Source organism: Sorex araneus, chromosome 9, assembly GCF_027595985.1.
Source record: "Sorex araneus isolate mSorAra2 chromosome 9, mSorAra2.pri, whole genome shotgun sequence".
Taxonomy (NCBI): domain Eukaryota; kingdom Metazoa; phylum Chordata; class Mammalia; order Eulipotyphla; family Soricidae; genus Sorex; species Sorex araneus.
This window is the reverse complement of record NC_073310.1, coordinates 35,932,364-35,947,717: the sequence shown is the minus strand read 5'-3', so window position 1 is coordinate 35,947,717 and position 15,354 is coordinate 35,932,364. Positions and strand designations below refer to the sequence as shown.

General features: G+C 39.6%; 1 protein-coding gene across 1 annotated transcript in view; it reads left to right on the top strand.

Annotated features, from left to right (window-relative positions):
* Nucleotides 1-475: 475 nt before the first annotated feature.
* Nucleotides 476-15,354, top strand: part of EXO1 (exonuclease 1) — a 42,794-nt gene continuing 27,915 nt past the window's right edge. Inside the window, exons 1-5 of the mRNA XM_004619032.2 lie at nucleotides 476-594; nucleotides 1,764-1,937; nucleotides 3,520-3,639; nucleotides 13,243-13,366; nucleotides 15,175-15,312. Coding sequence (XP_004619089.2) covers nucleotides 1,777-1,937; nucleotides 3,520-3,639; nucleotides 13,243-13,366; nucleotides 15,175-15,312 — 543 coding nt within the window. The 5' untranslated portion in view covers nucleotides 476-594; nucleotides 1,764-1,776. The remainder of the gene's footprint in view (nucleotides 595-1,763; nucleotides 1,938-3,519; nucleotides 3,640-13,242; nucleotides 13,367-15,174; nucleotides 15,313-15,354) is intronic.

The window sequence follows — 15,354 nt, the reverse complement described above, 5'->3', positions numbered from 1 at the left end:
GGGGCTGGGCTGCAGATCTTTGAGTGCTGAGCGCGCCCAACAGCAGGCACCCGCGGGGCGAGCTCGTCTGCTAGTTTTCAGCAGCGACAGGGACACTGTGACATGCAGGCTTCCAGCTTTTCTCTGATCTGAAGGTAACGGGGCGGCTTCGCTCCAGGACGACTCTGCGACAAGACACCGGCGTCCAGTGGGAAAGGCGCGCCCAGAGGGCTTCCTCGAGTGCCGCAGGGGATGCGGAGCTGACACGCGCCTTTCTCGCCCGCTCCGGGTGCGGAGGAAGGAACCGTTGCTTCCCGTGCTGAAAAAGAAGTATTTCTACCCTTCTGTGGCGATTTCTCTTGCGTAGGGAAAACTTGCGAAAGGTGAATTATGTCAGTTCTCCTCAATGCAGGAAAACTCTTTTTAGGGCCATTAGCTGAGAGGTAGGAGACGCTTTTGCCCTAAATCCTGTCTTGAGAATTACTTGCATCCAAGTTTCTTGCCTGCCGTGTTTAAAATCCCGAAAGCCCTTAGGTATGCTGCGAAATCTGTGAACTTGAAAATTGCAAACTGCTGGACTACTGGAGTGTCGATCTTAGAGACAATAGCAACAGGGTAAGACTGACTTCTCATCCTTGCTTTCTTCGTTTTCTCCCAAACTTTAGTATTTGGCGGAGGCATTTTATGTTGTGCAGTGCTAAAGAACTGCTTACTGCCCCAGGGTTTCTTTTAGTTCATATCAGGGGAAGATGAGAATAATTGCTCAGAAAGGACCATGGCAGTAGAACTTTGATTTAAGAGTGAGGAGTTTAGGTAAAGCATTTGTCTTTACAGGGCAGTCGGTTTCTTCCTTTCTTAAGGTGTGAAGATCAAAGCTAGGGCCTTGCACTTGCTGTATGTGTCTCAGGGCCCCAGAAAAAATGCATTCTGATATCCGTAAATTTCAGTTCTAAAAAGTGCAGAGCTTGTTTTGGTTATATAATTATTAAAATTTTCTATTAAAATGCTGAGCTTGGAGGGTGGAGTGACAGCACAGTGGGTAGGGAGTTTGCCTTGCACACAGTCGACCTGGGTTCGATCCCCAGCATCTCATACGGTCCCCTGAGCACCGCCAGGAGTGATTCCTGAGTGCAGAGCAGGAGTAACCCCTGTGCATTGCCAGGTGTGACCGAAAAAGCAAATAAATAAACAAACAAACAAATAAATAAATAAAACAAATGTTGAGCTTTGGCCCAGAGTGATAAGACAGCAGGGAGGGCGTTTGCCTTTCATGGGGGCGGGTCTGAGTCCAATCCCAGGCATCCCATATGGTCCCCCGAGCACCGCCAGGAGTAATTCCTGAGTGCACAGCCAGGAGGAACCCCTGTGCATCTCTGGGTGTGATCCAAAAGCAAAAAAAAAAAAAAAGCTGAGCTTTATACCTATGTAAATTTTGCATGTTGCCTTTACAGTGCTTTGTGTAGAGACAGTGTTGATGCCATAGTATAAACAGGTTTGTAGATTTCAAGTTACATTTTGAAAAGAGGCTCATTGTTAGAATGTTATTATTGGAAAGCAAAAACATTAAGGAACTATCAAGTGGCATTAGAGTATAAATATTAGTGATTACAGACTGGAAATTGCTTGACAGTGAGAAGCCCATTTGAAAGTTCAAGAGTAGAGAGTGCCAGATATTTAAACAATATCTACCATATTGGTATACAAGCTTTGTCTTTGTAAAAACTTTTGGTTTAATATATATTGGTTTAAATACTGTTTTCCCTTCCCACTTTCATACTATGTAGGTAACTCAGTACCATGGGGATACAAGGATTGCTGCAATTTATCAAAGAAGCTTCTGAACCCATTCATGTGAGAAAGTATAAAGGTCAGGTAGTAGCTGTGGATACATATTGCTGGCTTCACAAAGGAGCCATTGCTTGTGCTGAAAAACTCGCCAAGGGTGAACCTACTGATCGGTAAGTATGGACTATGTATTGATTCTTTGCCAATTAAAAATGAAAGTTAAAATGCCATTTCTTTTCCACTACTAACTTTAAAAATTTTTGTTTCTAGTTTTTAATATTTACTCTAGACATAACTAAATTATGCACTGCAACCTTATAACCATCTTGATGTATATATTACTCTATTAAATATTCAGTCATTAAAACAAGATTATATATGTACACTATATTATCCTTTAATAGTGAAATGATACTGTGTTTTAACTGTAGCACTGTCAACCTGTTGTTCATTGATTTGCTTGATTGGGCACCAGTAACATCTCCATTGTGAAACTTGTTACTGTTTTTGGCATATTGAAAACGCCACAGGTAGCTTGCCAGGCTCTGCTGTGTGGGCAGGAGTCTTCCTGGACTCTAAGAGGGGCGAAGGAATCAAACCCTGGTCGATCACATGCAAGAAGAGAATGCCCAACCCGCTGTACTATCGTTCCAGTCCATTTATATAAAAATGTTTAATGTGTTTCTTTAGAAGTTAACATGTAAATATGCTATATTAAGTTCACCAGGATGGTATAGACAACTGTTAACGAACGTTGTGAGAGCTCCAGATTCAATCCTTAGCATACACAGAGTAGCACCGTCTGGAGTAAACCCTGCTAGGTGTGGCCCCCAAAAAAGGCTCACCACCAAATATTCTATCTTTGCACATATTATTAACTTAATGTACGTAGTCTATCCACTTTACTTCCCCCTTTCTTTGTGTTCGAGTCTAAAAGTTCATAATTTTATTGAATTCATATGTAATATTTCGGTACATTCATGTTATTGCAAATGGTAGAATTTTAGCATTTTTAAGAATTGGGCAGATTCCATCTTGTGTATCTATATATCTACCATTTTTTAATTCAGTTACCTATCAGTGGGCATTTAGGTTGTCTCTAGCTCTTGGATATTGTAGGTAATATTGCTATAAACATAATAAACATGGAGATGCATATATTACCTCGATCTTGTATTTTTTGGCAAATGCCTAGTGTGATGAGAAATTTCTGTTAATTTTTAAAGGAACTTCAAATGCTCAGAATACTGTTGTTGGTTTTTTTTTTAATTTTCTTACACTACCACAAGCAGTTCAAGAAGAGTTTGCCTTTCTCCATATCTCCAATAATAATCTCCTGGCTTTTTGATGATAACCATAGTAAGATGGAAAGTTATACCTGGTGGTTTGATTTATATTTCTCTGGTGACATAATGATGTCGGATACCTTTTCATGTTCCTGATGTCTTGGCAGGAAAATTGCTATTTAAATAATTCCCTCATTTTTAAACTGAATGAGTGGTTTTGTTATTTTGCTATTGAGTTGTATTTTGGATATTTTTTTAAAATTTGCAAATCAGACTTAATTTGCAAATATTTCTCCCTTCCAGTAAGTTACTGTTTCGTTTTGTTCATGATTTCCTTACTGTTAAGCTATTTTTCAGTTTACTGTAGTCCCCCTTTTACTTAATTTTGTTTTTTGGTTATCTGATCTAAAAAGCAAGTCTATTACCTTATGATATGCAACAGTTAAATATAATTTCTTTATTTTTATAGGTATGTAGGATTTTGTATGAAATTTGTAAATATGTTACTGTCTCATGGGATTAAGCCTATTCTGATTTTTGATGGATGTACTTTACCTTCTAAAAACGAAGTAGAGAAGTCTAGAAGAGAGTAAGTTGGTTCTGTTTAATTCTTAATTGCCTGAAGGTCAGGGATTTTGGTCATATGATCCCCCTATTTTAAATTTTAACTTGTCAAACTTCTTTATTGTCTAGTACATGAACATATACTCCCTGATTGCTTGAAGATGGATATATGTTTTCAGGTTATTGTGATTTTATTTTTATTTAGTACATTGGGCTCATTGATTGTGGTCATCAAATCTCCCATATCTTACAATTTGGGGGGGGCGGGTAGGGGCTATTTGTAATAATCCATCAATTACAAAGAAATATATGTTAAAAATGTAGCTGCCGTGATAAATTTATCATTTATCTTGTAGTTGTAATTTTTGCCTTATTTTGAAGCTATTGTGCTAGTTAACTTTAAATTTAGAGTTTGTTATATTTTCATGATAAATTAAGATAATAGGTATAGTGACTTTTAGTATCTAACACTATTGCTCTAAAGTCATACATTAGTACAATTATAACATTTTTTTGTATAGTCCTAGTTTCTAATGTACTGCATTATGTTAGGTTTGTTGTGCAGTTTTTCATCTAATCTGTCAGGCATTTAAGTAATCCTTTATTTTGTATTTTGGCTAGAGATGTGGCTTAGTGGTACCTTTCTTGCTTTCTTGGTGTGTGTGAGACTCTGTGTTTGATCACCATTGCCACCCAAAAAGGTCTTTTTTTTTTTTTATTTTTTTTTTTTAATTGAATCACCATGAGAGCAGTTAACAAAGCTTTCATGTTCTAGTCTTGGTCATGCAATGATCAAACACCCATCCAGTGCACATTTTCCACCACCAAAAACTCCCCATCCCAGCCCTAGCCCTTCCTATGTCACAGATAACTTCCACATTACTCTCTCTCTATTTTGATTACATTCAATATTTTGACACCGGTCCCACCATTATTATTTAGGAAATTTCCCCCAACACTCAGACCTGCTGAAAAGGCAAAGTAGCCGGTGGGGGGACGTCACCTCAGGGTCCCGTTGGTGGGGGAGAAGGGCCAGCTCCTCCCCTATCCTATGAGGCCTGGCATTTGCCGCCACTGCTGACCCATACCTGCATTTTCCAATGAATTTGGAAGATGGCGGTTGCTGGGATTCCTGGGGAACAGGTGGAGGGATGGCGCCTGCTCCCATCTGGAGCTGCCCAGAGAATGTGGCCTAATGCAAAACCCAGAGGCATTTCTGCCAAGAGCCACTCATCTCTGAGATTTGTTTGTGTGTCTCTGGGATCATGGCTGTTATGGAGTTTAATCAAAAGTCTTATTTTTAAAACAATTTTATTTTTTCCCTCCCCTCGCTTCCCATCGTAGTTGATGCTGTTGAGATAGCCGGGGCTTACGCACATGCTGGCCTATGGTGTTTGCACATTTTTTAGCTAACAACAGTTTATACCAATTGTACACCGGCTTGTTGGGCAGCTCACTCTTAGTTGAGACCTACTGTTTGTGGCTGTAGTGCTCACTGGAGCTTGCTGTGGTGGCTCACACACATGTTTGGTCAGCTCCTGCCGTGGCATTTCTGCATCTTTGTACTTATGGTGCTCATGGTGGGGTGGGGTCAGAGATTGTACCCTTTGTGGTGCTTAAACATGCCTGGTTGCAGTACAGCTGGAAGTCACTTGTGGCACTGGGGATCTTAAAGAATTTCTAGTTTCAAAACTGTAGACCTTTCAGGATTGCATGTTGCAGGGCAGGTGGTTTTAACTACTACGTTATTCCTCTGGACCCTAAAAAAAGTTTCGAATGTAGATTTTTGTTTCTTTTACATTGATTCATATATTTAGATTTAGATTCACTTTTGTATTTTTTTTTAAGGTTCACTTTTCTTTTACTTATCTTGCTTTTTCTTTTCTTTCATTTTTCTTCTACCTCCTTTTTCTTTTTCTTCCAACTCTCTCCCTTCCTCCCTATGTAAATGTAGTAAAATGATTTCTAGATTCCTTTCTTTTGGAGGGGGGGTCACACCCAGCGATACACAGGGGTTACTCCTAGCTCATGCACTCAGGAATTACTCCTGGCGGTGCTTGGGGGACCATATGGGATGCTGGGAATGGAACCTGGGTCGGCTGCGTACAAGGCAAATGCCCTACCCGCTGTGCTATCATTCCAGCCCCCCCTAGATTCAATTTTTTCAGACTTATTATAGTGTACTTATTTCTAGTTGAAAATTATGTACTCTATCATTCATATTTAACTTAACATTTTACAATGGACTTTTGATCTTTTTTGTTTTGGGTTTTGTTTTTTGGGTCACACTTGGTGGCTCTCAGGGCTCATTCTTAGCTCTATGCTCAGGGATCACTCCTGAGAGGCTCAGGGGACTGTATAGGGGGCTGAGAATGGAACTTGGATTAGCCTCAGGCAAGACAACTACCCTAAGCACTGGACTATTTTTTCCTGCCCCCCACAATGAATCTCTAAGAATTTCTGTATTTTTAGTGAGCCAGCTATTTTGTTACTCACTTATTATTATTTTTTATGTATTTTAGTGAGTTATTCCACCAATCGTCTATTCTATTTTTCACCCCACTATTAATGTACAGGAATCACTTAGTAAAGAGGACTTAGTTACCAAAGGTAGTTTTTATAAAAACATGTTGAGGAATTTTTTTGTGAGGGATGCCTAGAATCAGTTTAGAGAGGGTTTTTCAGGTTTAGGTTTTTCAGTCTATCTCTTCTTGAGGGCTTTCTTTAATTCTTATTGTTAGTGCTTTATAAAAGATAGTACTTTGTAAAGAATTATCTGAGATTGAGCCTGTGTTCTAAAAGGAATAATATATAGTTTATAGACTGTTAATAAAGTTTGTTTTGAGTGATTTCTAAACAGTCAAATTTTTTTTCTACCTTTTCTCCTTCCTACTCCTTCCTTCTCTTCCTTCATTTCATACTCATTCCCATGTTTAAAATGCCAGTACAAGTATCACTGTCACTGTCATCGATTTGCGGGCACCAATAACATCTCCATTGTGAAACTTTTTGTTACTGTTTTTGGCATATCGAATATGCCATGGGGAGCTTGCCAGGCTCTGCCATGCGGGTGAGATACTCTCAGTAGCTTGCCGGGCTCTCCGAGAGGGGCCAGTACAAGTACGGCTATAAAAAATGATGAGGAAAACTATGCAATATGTTTATTTGCAAGCATATAATTAGTGTTCTCTCCCTCTTTAACCCATTTCACTGTCACTGTTACTGTCATCCCGTTGCTCATTCTTTAGAAATTACCATGTATTTGATAATTCCAAATATATAGTAATAATTAGAAGTCCTTTTGTAAGTATCTCTCATGTCACTTTGTTTTGTTTTCTTTTGTTTGAACTTTTTCCTCTAGTATTTTTTTTCCTTAGTGGGCAATTCATATTTTTCTTAATTGAATCATAACTCATTAGTTTCATGTGCTCCCATATGTTTATCTTTGTTTCCACTTGCTTGGTTTTTCTCTAGTATTTATCAAAGGAAAAGGTCATGAAAGCTATTCAAGTATATATTTCAATATAAATTAATGATTTCTAATATTTCAGTGTAATAAATCATTATATTTTAAGTTTCTTATATTTTGGAAAAAGTCTCCTTGTTTATACTTGAATATTACTTTTTGGTGGGGGCTGGGATCACATCCGGCAATGCTCAGGAGTTACTCCTGGCTCTGTGCTGAGGAATTACTCTTGGCAGTGCTCAGGAGACCATATGGGGTGTCCTGATTGCAAAGCAAATGCCCTGTTCTTTGTAGTATCCCTTCTGGCCCTGAGAATTACTTTTGATTCAGTAATAGCCTTGCCTCACATTTTTTTTTTTTTATTGTGGAAAGTTACAAAGTTACAAAGTTTTCAGGTTTAAATCTCAGTTATACAATGCTCGAATACCCATCCCTTCACCAGTGCTCATATTCCACCACCAAGTATCCCAGTATAGCTCCACCCCGCCCCCTCACACCCCAAACCCCCCCTCGCCCCTAACCCCCCACCCTAAGCCCCCCCCCCGCCTGTGTAACTAATAAATTTCACTTTACTTTCACTTTGATTGCATACAATATTTCAACAAAACTATTATTGTTTGGAGAGTCTTTCCCCTAAAGTCAGACCTGCTGAAAAGGAAGCATTAGATAATTTGTTTTCCATTGCTGAGGATGAAGAAGTATGAGGTCGAGTGACCACACTTAGCGGCCTCTCAGTTTTGGGTTTCTGTAATTTAGTATTTTAGTAACTAAGTCCAGAGAGATATCTGCCAGAAGTTGCATCGTTGCCAACTTGTACTTCTCAGTTACATTATATTCCACATATGAGTGCAATCTTTCTATGTCTGTCTCTTTCTTTCTGACTCATTTCACTCAACATGATACTTTCCATGTTGATCCACTTGGATGCAAATTTCATGACTTCATGTTTCCTGACAGCTACATAGTATTCCATTGTGTAAATATACCAGAGTTTCTTTAGCCAATCATCTGTTTTCGGGCACTCTGGTTTTTTCCATATTGTGGCTATTGTGAACAGAGTGGCAATGAACATGGAAATGCAGATGTCATCTCTCCTATACCTTTTTGCCTCTCCGGGATATATTCCCAGGAGTGGTATTGCTGGGTCAAATGGGAGCTCAATTTCTAACTTTTTGAGAATCGTCCATATTGTTTTCCAAAAGGGCTGAACCAGTCGGCATTCCCACCAGCAGTGAAGGAGAGTCCCTTTCTCCCCACATCCACGCCAACACCGGTTGCTTTTGTTTTTGGGGATGTGGGCCAGTCTCTGTGGTGTGAGATGATATCTCATTGTTGTTTTGATCTGCATCTCCCTGATGATTAGTGATGTTGAACATTTTCTCACGTGCCTCTTAGCCATTCGGATTTCTTCTTTGGAAAAGTTTCTGTTCATTTCATCAGCCCATTTTTTGATCGGGTTGGCAGTTTTCTTCTTGTGGAGTTCAACCAGTGCATTGTATATCCTTGTTATCAACCCTTTATCGGATGGGTACTGCATAAATATCCTTTCCCATTCTGTAGACTGTCTTTGTATTTTGGTCACTGTTTCTTTTGAGTTGCAGAAGCTTCTTAGTTTGAGATAGTCCCATTTATTTATCTTTGTTTTCACTAGCTTAGCCAGTGGCGTGTCAGCTTTGAAGATACCTTTGGCTTCAGTGTCGTGGAGGGTTTTGCCGACCTTATCCTCAATGTACCTTAGGGATTCTGGTCTGATGTTGAGGTCTTTAATCCATTTTGATCTGATTTTTGTACATGGTGATAGATGGAGGTCTAAGCCCATTTTTTTGCATGTAGCCGTCCAGTTTTGCCAGCACAATTTGTTAAACATGCTTTCCTTGCTCCACTTCACATTTCTTGCTCCCTTATCAAAGATTAGATGATCATATATTTGGGGGTGTATATCAGAGTATTCAACCCTGTTCCATTGGTCTGCCGCTCTGCCTTTGTTCCAGTACCATGCTGTTTTAATGACTACCGCTTTGTAGTAGAGTTGGAAGTTGGGGAGGTTGATTCCTCCCATTTTCTTTTTCCCAAGGATTGCTTTAGCTATTCGTGGGGGCTTATTGTTCCATATGAATTTCAGGAGCGCTTGCTCCATTTCTTTGAAGAATGTCAAGGGTATCCCTATAGGGATCACATTGAATTTGTACAATGCTTTGGGGAGAATTGCCATTTTGACAATATTAATTCTTCCAATCCATGAGCAGGGGATGTCTTTCCATTTCCTCGTGTCCTCTTTTATTTCCTGAAGTAGTGTTTTATAGTTTTCATTATACAAGTCCTTTACCTCCTTTGTTAAGCTGATTCCGAGGTATTTGATTTTTTGAGGCGCAATTGTGAATGGGATTGCTTTTCTCAGGTCACTTTCTTCTCTCTCATTATTTGCATATAGGAAAGCCATGGACTTTTGGGTATTGATTCTATAGCCTGCAACTTTACTGTACGAGTCTATTGTTTCTAGGAGTTTCTTGGTAGAGGTTTTACGGTTCTCTAAGTATAGTATCATATCATCTGCGAATAGTGAGAGCTTGATTTCTTCCTTTCCTACCTGAATGCCCTTAATGTCTTTTTCTTGCCTAATCACTATTGCAAGTACTTCCAGTACTATATTGAACAGAAGTGGAGAGAGTGGGCATCCTTGTCTCGTCCCTGTTCTCAGAGGGAAGGCTCTTAGTTTTTCCCCATTGAGGACAATGCTTGCCATAGGCTTGTGATAAATGGCTTTGACTATATTGAGGAAGGTCCCTTCTATACCTATTTTGGCTAGTGTTTTCATCATAAACGGATGCTGTATCTTGTCAAATGCTTTCTCTGCATCTATTGATATGATTATATGATTTTTATCTTTTCTTTTGTTGATATGGTGGATTATGTTGATTGATTTCCGGATGTTAAACCATCCTTGCATTCCCGGGATGAATCCCACTTGGTCGTGGTGTATGATCTTTTTGATGAGTTGTTGAATTCTATTTGCTAATATTTTGTTGAGAATTTTTGCATCTGTGTTCATCAGGGATATTGGCCTGTAGTTTTCTTTTTTTGTGGTGTCTTTGTTTGCTTTTGGTATTAGGGAGATATGAGCCTCATAGAAACTGTTAGGGAGGGTTTCTGTTTCTTCAATTTCCTGGAAGAGCTTGAGAAGGACTGGCAAAAGGTCCTCTTTAAATGTTTGGAAGAACTCACTAGTGAATCCGTCTGGACCTGGGCTTTTGTTTTTGGGGAGACTTTTGATTACCATTTCAATTTCCTTGATGTTAATTGGACTATTCAGGTACTCCAGGTCTTCTTGGTTCAGCCTTGGGAGATTATAGGAGTCGAGGAATTTATCCATTTCTTCTAGATTCTCTTGTTTCGTGGCATAGAGATTTTCAAAGTAGTCTCTGATGATCCTTTGAATTTCACTGGGTTCTGTTGTGATGTCCCCCTTTTCATTTCTGATTCGGCTTATAAGGGTTCTCTCTCTCTCTTTCTTTGTGAGTCTTGCTAGTGGTTTATCAATCTTGTTTATTTTCTCGAAGAACCAGCTCTTGGTTTCATTGATCTTCCGGATTATCTTTTGGGTTTCCATGTCATTAATTTCTGCTCTAAGTTTTATTATCTCTTTCCTTCTGCCTGGTTTTGGCTCCTTTTGTTGGTCCTTTTCTAAGGTCTTGAGCTGTGAAGTTAAGTTATTTATGTGGGCCCTTTCTTCCTTCCTGAGATATGCTTGCAGAGCTATAAATTTTCCCCTTAAAACGGCTTTAGCTGCGTCCCACAGGTTCTGGTAGCTCGTGTCTTCATTCTCATTTGTTTCTAGGTACCTTTTGATTTCTTCCTTGATTTCCTTCCTGACCCACTCATTGTTCAATATCGAGCTATTTAATTTCCAGGTGTTTGATTTGGTTTTCTGCATCTGTCCACAGTTAAGTTTTATCTTCAGTGCATCGTGGTCTGAAAAGATAGCTGGTACAATGTCTATCTTGTTGATTCTGTTGAGGTATGTTGTGTGGCCCAGCGCATGGTCTATTCTGGAAAATGTTCCATGTGCACTGGAAAAGAATGTGTATTCCTTTTTTTGGGGATATAAAGCCCTGTATAGATCTATTAGCCCTCTCTCTTCTATTTCTTCCTTCAAAGCCAGTATTTCATTGGTGAGTTTTAATCTTCTAGATCTGTCCAGAGGAGACAGTGCGGTGTTGAAGTCTCCAACTACTATTGTGTTGCTCGAGATGTCCTTCTCGAGGTCTCTTAGCAGCTGTTGTAGGTATTTAGCTGGTCCCTCATTGGGTGCGTAGACATTTAGGAGTGTGATTTCTTCCTGATGTACACATCCCTTGGTTAATAAAAAATGGCCTTCACTATCCCTTCTAATCTTTTTCAACCTGAAGTCTATGTTGTCCGATACTAGTAAAGCCACTCCGGCTTTCTTGAGGGAGTTGTTTGCTTGCAGGATTGTTTTCCATCCTTTGACTTTGAGTCTGTGTTTGTTCTGGCTATTCAGATGTGTTTCTTGCAGGCAACAGAAGGTTGGGTTGAGTCTCTGAATCCATTTTGCCAGTCTGTGTCTCTTAATTGGTGAATTCAGACCATTGACATTAAGGGAGATTATTGTTATGGGATTTTGTGCCGTCTTTGTGCAAGGGTTTGTTGTGCTTGTAGAGGTTGTTCTTGTCTTACAATAGCCCCTTTAGTGCTTCTTTTAGGTTTGGTTTTGAGTCTATGAAGTTCCTGAGCTGTTGTTTATCCCCAAAGTAGTGTATGATTCCTTCTAGTTTGAATGAGAGTTTAGCCGGATAAAGTATTCTTGGTGAAGCGTTGATTTCATTGAGTTTTTTCACTATATCCCACCATTGCCTTCGAGCTTGGAGGGTTTCCTCTGATAGATCTGCTGTGAGCCTAAGGGGTGCTCCTTTGTATGCGATTTCCTTCTTGGACCTTGCTGCTTGGAGTATTGTGTCTCTCTGGAAGATGTCCATCATTGTAACTATGATATGTCTTGGGGTTTTTCTGTTAGGATCTCTTTTAGCTGGCACTCTTCGGGCGCCTTGAATCTGGATGCCTGCATTGTCCAGCTGTGGGAAGTTTTCCGCAATGATTTGTTTGACTGTGTCTTTTTCGTTGGGGTTGGTTCCCTGTGGTTCTGGTAGTCCAATGATTCTAATGTTGTTCCTCTTGAATTCATCCCCTAGGACTCTGATTCTGGCTAGAGCTATTTTGAGGTCTCTTGCCATGGTTTGATGTTGCCTGTAGGCCTCTTGCAGCTCATCTTCAAGCATACTGATTCTGTCTTCGGCTGCAGTCATCCTATTGTTGAGGGCAGTCAGAGAGTTTTTGATTTCATGTACGGAATCCTTCATTTCTTTTTGAAGGTTTTTTATTTCTGCTCTCATTTCTTCCCGTATTTTTTCGGCTGTCTGTTGTATTGTTTCCGCCAGGTCTTCCTTGAAGTTGTCCATCTTTGCATTGAGTTGATTGAACATGTTGAGGATTTCAAGTCTGAATTCTTTCTCAGAGAGGTCAAGTTTGTAGGAAGCGCCCAGTGAGGTTTCCGGACTCCTTTGATCGTCCTCTGGTTGCAATGGGGATTTTCGCTGTTTCTTCATGTTGTTTGTGGTGATATGAAAGAGGGCCCTTGATGATGAGTGTCCCTGTTTCCTTTTGTTGCAGAAAAGGATTTTGGATAGGCTCAGTTAATAGTGGTTGGCTTTTTACTTGCCGGTTGTAGAACCTGGTCTCCTACTGAGATGTTTCCTTCAGTTCTTATGTGAAGTCTTGTGTTTTATTGTCCTACTGCTTGCGAATAGCTAGGATGTTAGTCTTGGATAGGATGTCGAGGAAACTACTTGCCGCCGCGTTAGCGGCGGCCGCTGGCCTTGCCTCACATTTTCTTAAATGTCTTAGTTACCTTGATATGAAGCGTTGTTGTTGAAAGTCTTGTAATAATCTTTTCTAAAAAATTTGTTTATGAAAGTCTCTTGTGAGTTATTTGTTCCTTTTGGCTATAAACCCAGATGGTCTGGGTTAATTCTCAAGGATTTATCATACTTTTAGAATGAGTCAAACATTTACTTATTCTAGGAAAAATTCTTGAATTATAGTTTCATTTATAGTTTATTATTAAGTCAGTCTTTTTTTTTCTTGCAGAAGACGACAAGCCAATCTTCTTAAGGGAAAACAACTTCTTCGTGAGGGGAAAGTGTCAGAAGCTAGAGAATGTTTTACCCGTTCTGTCAATATTACCCATGCTATGGCTCACAAAGTAATTAAAGTAAGTTGGACTAGAAATAAAGCCAAAGTAACTTCACTTAATCTAACTGTAAGGTTTTTATTAAATCTCAAGTACCATGTATGTGAATAAAGGAAAGTACTTTAACCCTAAACCCTAATTATATGATCATGGAGAAAGGGAATAGTTCCTTTCAATAGAAGAAAGGATTAACAGTTTTCAAGGGAGAATTCCTCTAGTGAAGCCCTTTTTGGATCAGTAACTTAGTAAACTCCATTAACATGTTCTGTAGTATGGGAGGGATAGATGCCTTGAATTTTCATCTCACCCCTCTCATAATCTTCTATACTTTCTGTAATCTACATTTCTGAGTATGCGGGAGATCTCTTGAACCAACTTTGTCATCTCAGTCTCTGGAGCTCCTAAGAGTTTTGCTTAGTTTTTTTTTTTTTTTTGCTTTCCACTAAAAATCATAATATGTCCATAATTCAACTCTCCCTTTCTAGGGCCTGTATTCAAATTTCTTGGTAAATGTGTGATGACAGAGGTGGAACCAGCTGTTTTCCAGCCTATGGTCTTATCATCTAGTGTCTGAACTGCACTAGTGTCTGAATTTCACCCCACAACCACAACCCCCTTTTAATCATTTACTCTTTCTGTTCACGTGGAAGGAAACAATGGAGTGCAGGAAAGGATGGAAGTATAAGAGAGAGTGTGTTACATGTGATTGTGGGAATATGTACATATAGTGATAGTCAGCCATTTAAGGGCTGATGGAGCATTGTGGGATAGGAGAACTGTTATATTTATTTATTTGGGGGGCATGGGGGCCAGGGCTCAAAGTCAGATATATTTGCATGTGCTCTGTCATTGAGCTATATCCCTAGCTTCAACAACCCATTTGGTTTCTTTTACTTTTGGGCCATACCTTGCAGTATTCAGGCTCCTCCTACCTTAGTGCTATAGAGTTGCTTCTAAAGGTGCTTCAGAGGACCATGCAGTGCTGAGGATTGAACCTAGAGCCCTCACATGTACTCCCACTGTTTGAGCCATTTCCCTTCCTAAAAGCCTACTTGGAAGAGAAAATTATATTCAGAGTTCCAAACCTTCTATCACTGGTCTACTGCTTTGATTTTTACTGCCGGCCCCAGGACAGTTGCTGGTCCATAGATGTAAAAAAGATTGAATAACGCTGCACAAAGTAACTTATACTTTAGAGCATAATTAATTTTAGTATAGGTGCTTTCTATAGTTTCTATAGAGGCTGGAGTGATAGAACAGCAGGTAGGGCATTTGCCTTGCGCACGGCCGACTCAGGTTCATTCCCCAGCATCCCATATGGTCCCCTGAGCACTGCCAGGAGTGATTCCTGAGTGCAGAGCCAGGAGTAACCCCTGAGCATTGCTAGGTGTGATTCAAAAGGTCAAAAATAAAAAATAAAAAGAAATAATTAAGTTTTGTAGCTATAGCTCTTCCCGCCACTCACCTTGAATGAACAAGAATTTTTTTTTTCTCCAAATTTGTAAATTGATGTTTTTCCCCCTTCCCATTGTTAATGGTTCTCTCTAGGATTGTACTTGGTGTCAGAAATTGAACTTAGAACCTCAGGCATGCAAAGCAGGCAATTTACCTCTGAGTCACATCCCGGGGTACCTACAAATTGATCACTAAACATTGATGACTGTAAAATTGGCTTGCTGTATGCCAGGACTAAAAATAGTAAAACTTCAAAGGAAATGATTTCTAAAAATGTTACTGTGTCAATTCTAATAATAAAAAGTACCTGAAAAAGGAAGTTTTCCGCATTTTCCAGACACTGCTGGAAATTAATGGTGATGTTCTCTTTACAGGCTGCTCGGGCTCAGGGCGTAGATTGTCTTGTAGCTCCTTATGAAGCAGATGCACAGTTGGCCTATCTTAACAAAGTTGGCATTGTACAAGCTGTGATTACAGAGGACTCTGATCTCCTTGCTTTTGGCTGTAAAAAGGTACTTAACAAAAATTGTTACATCTCTATGTACTTGGAAATA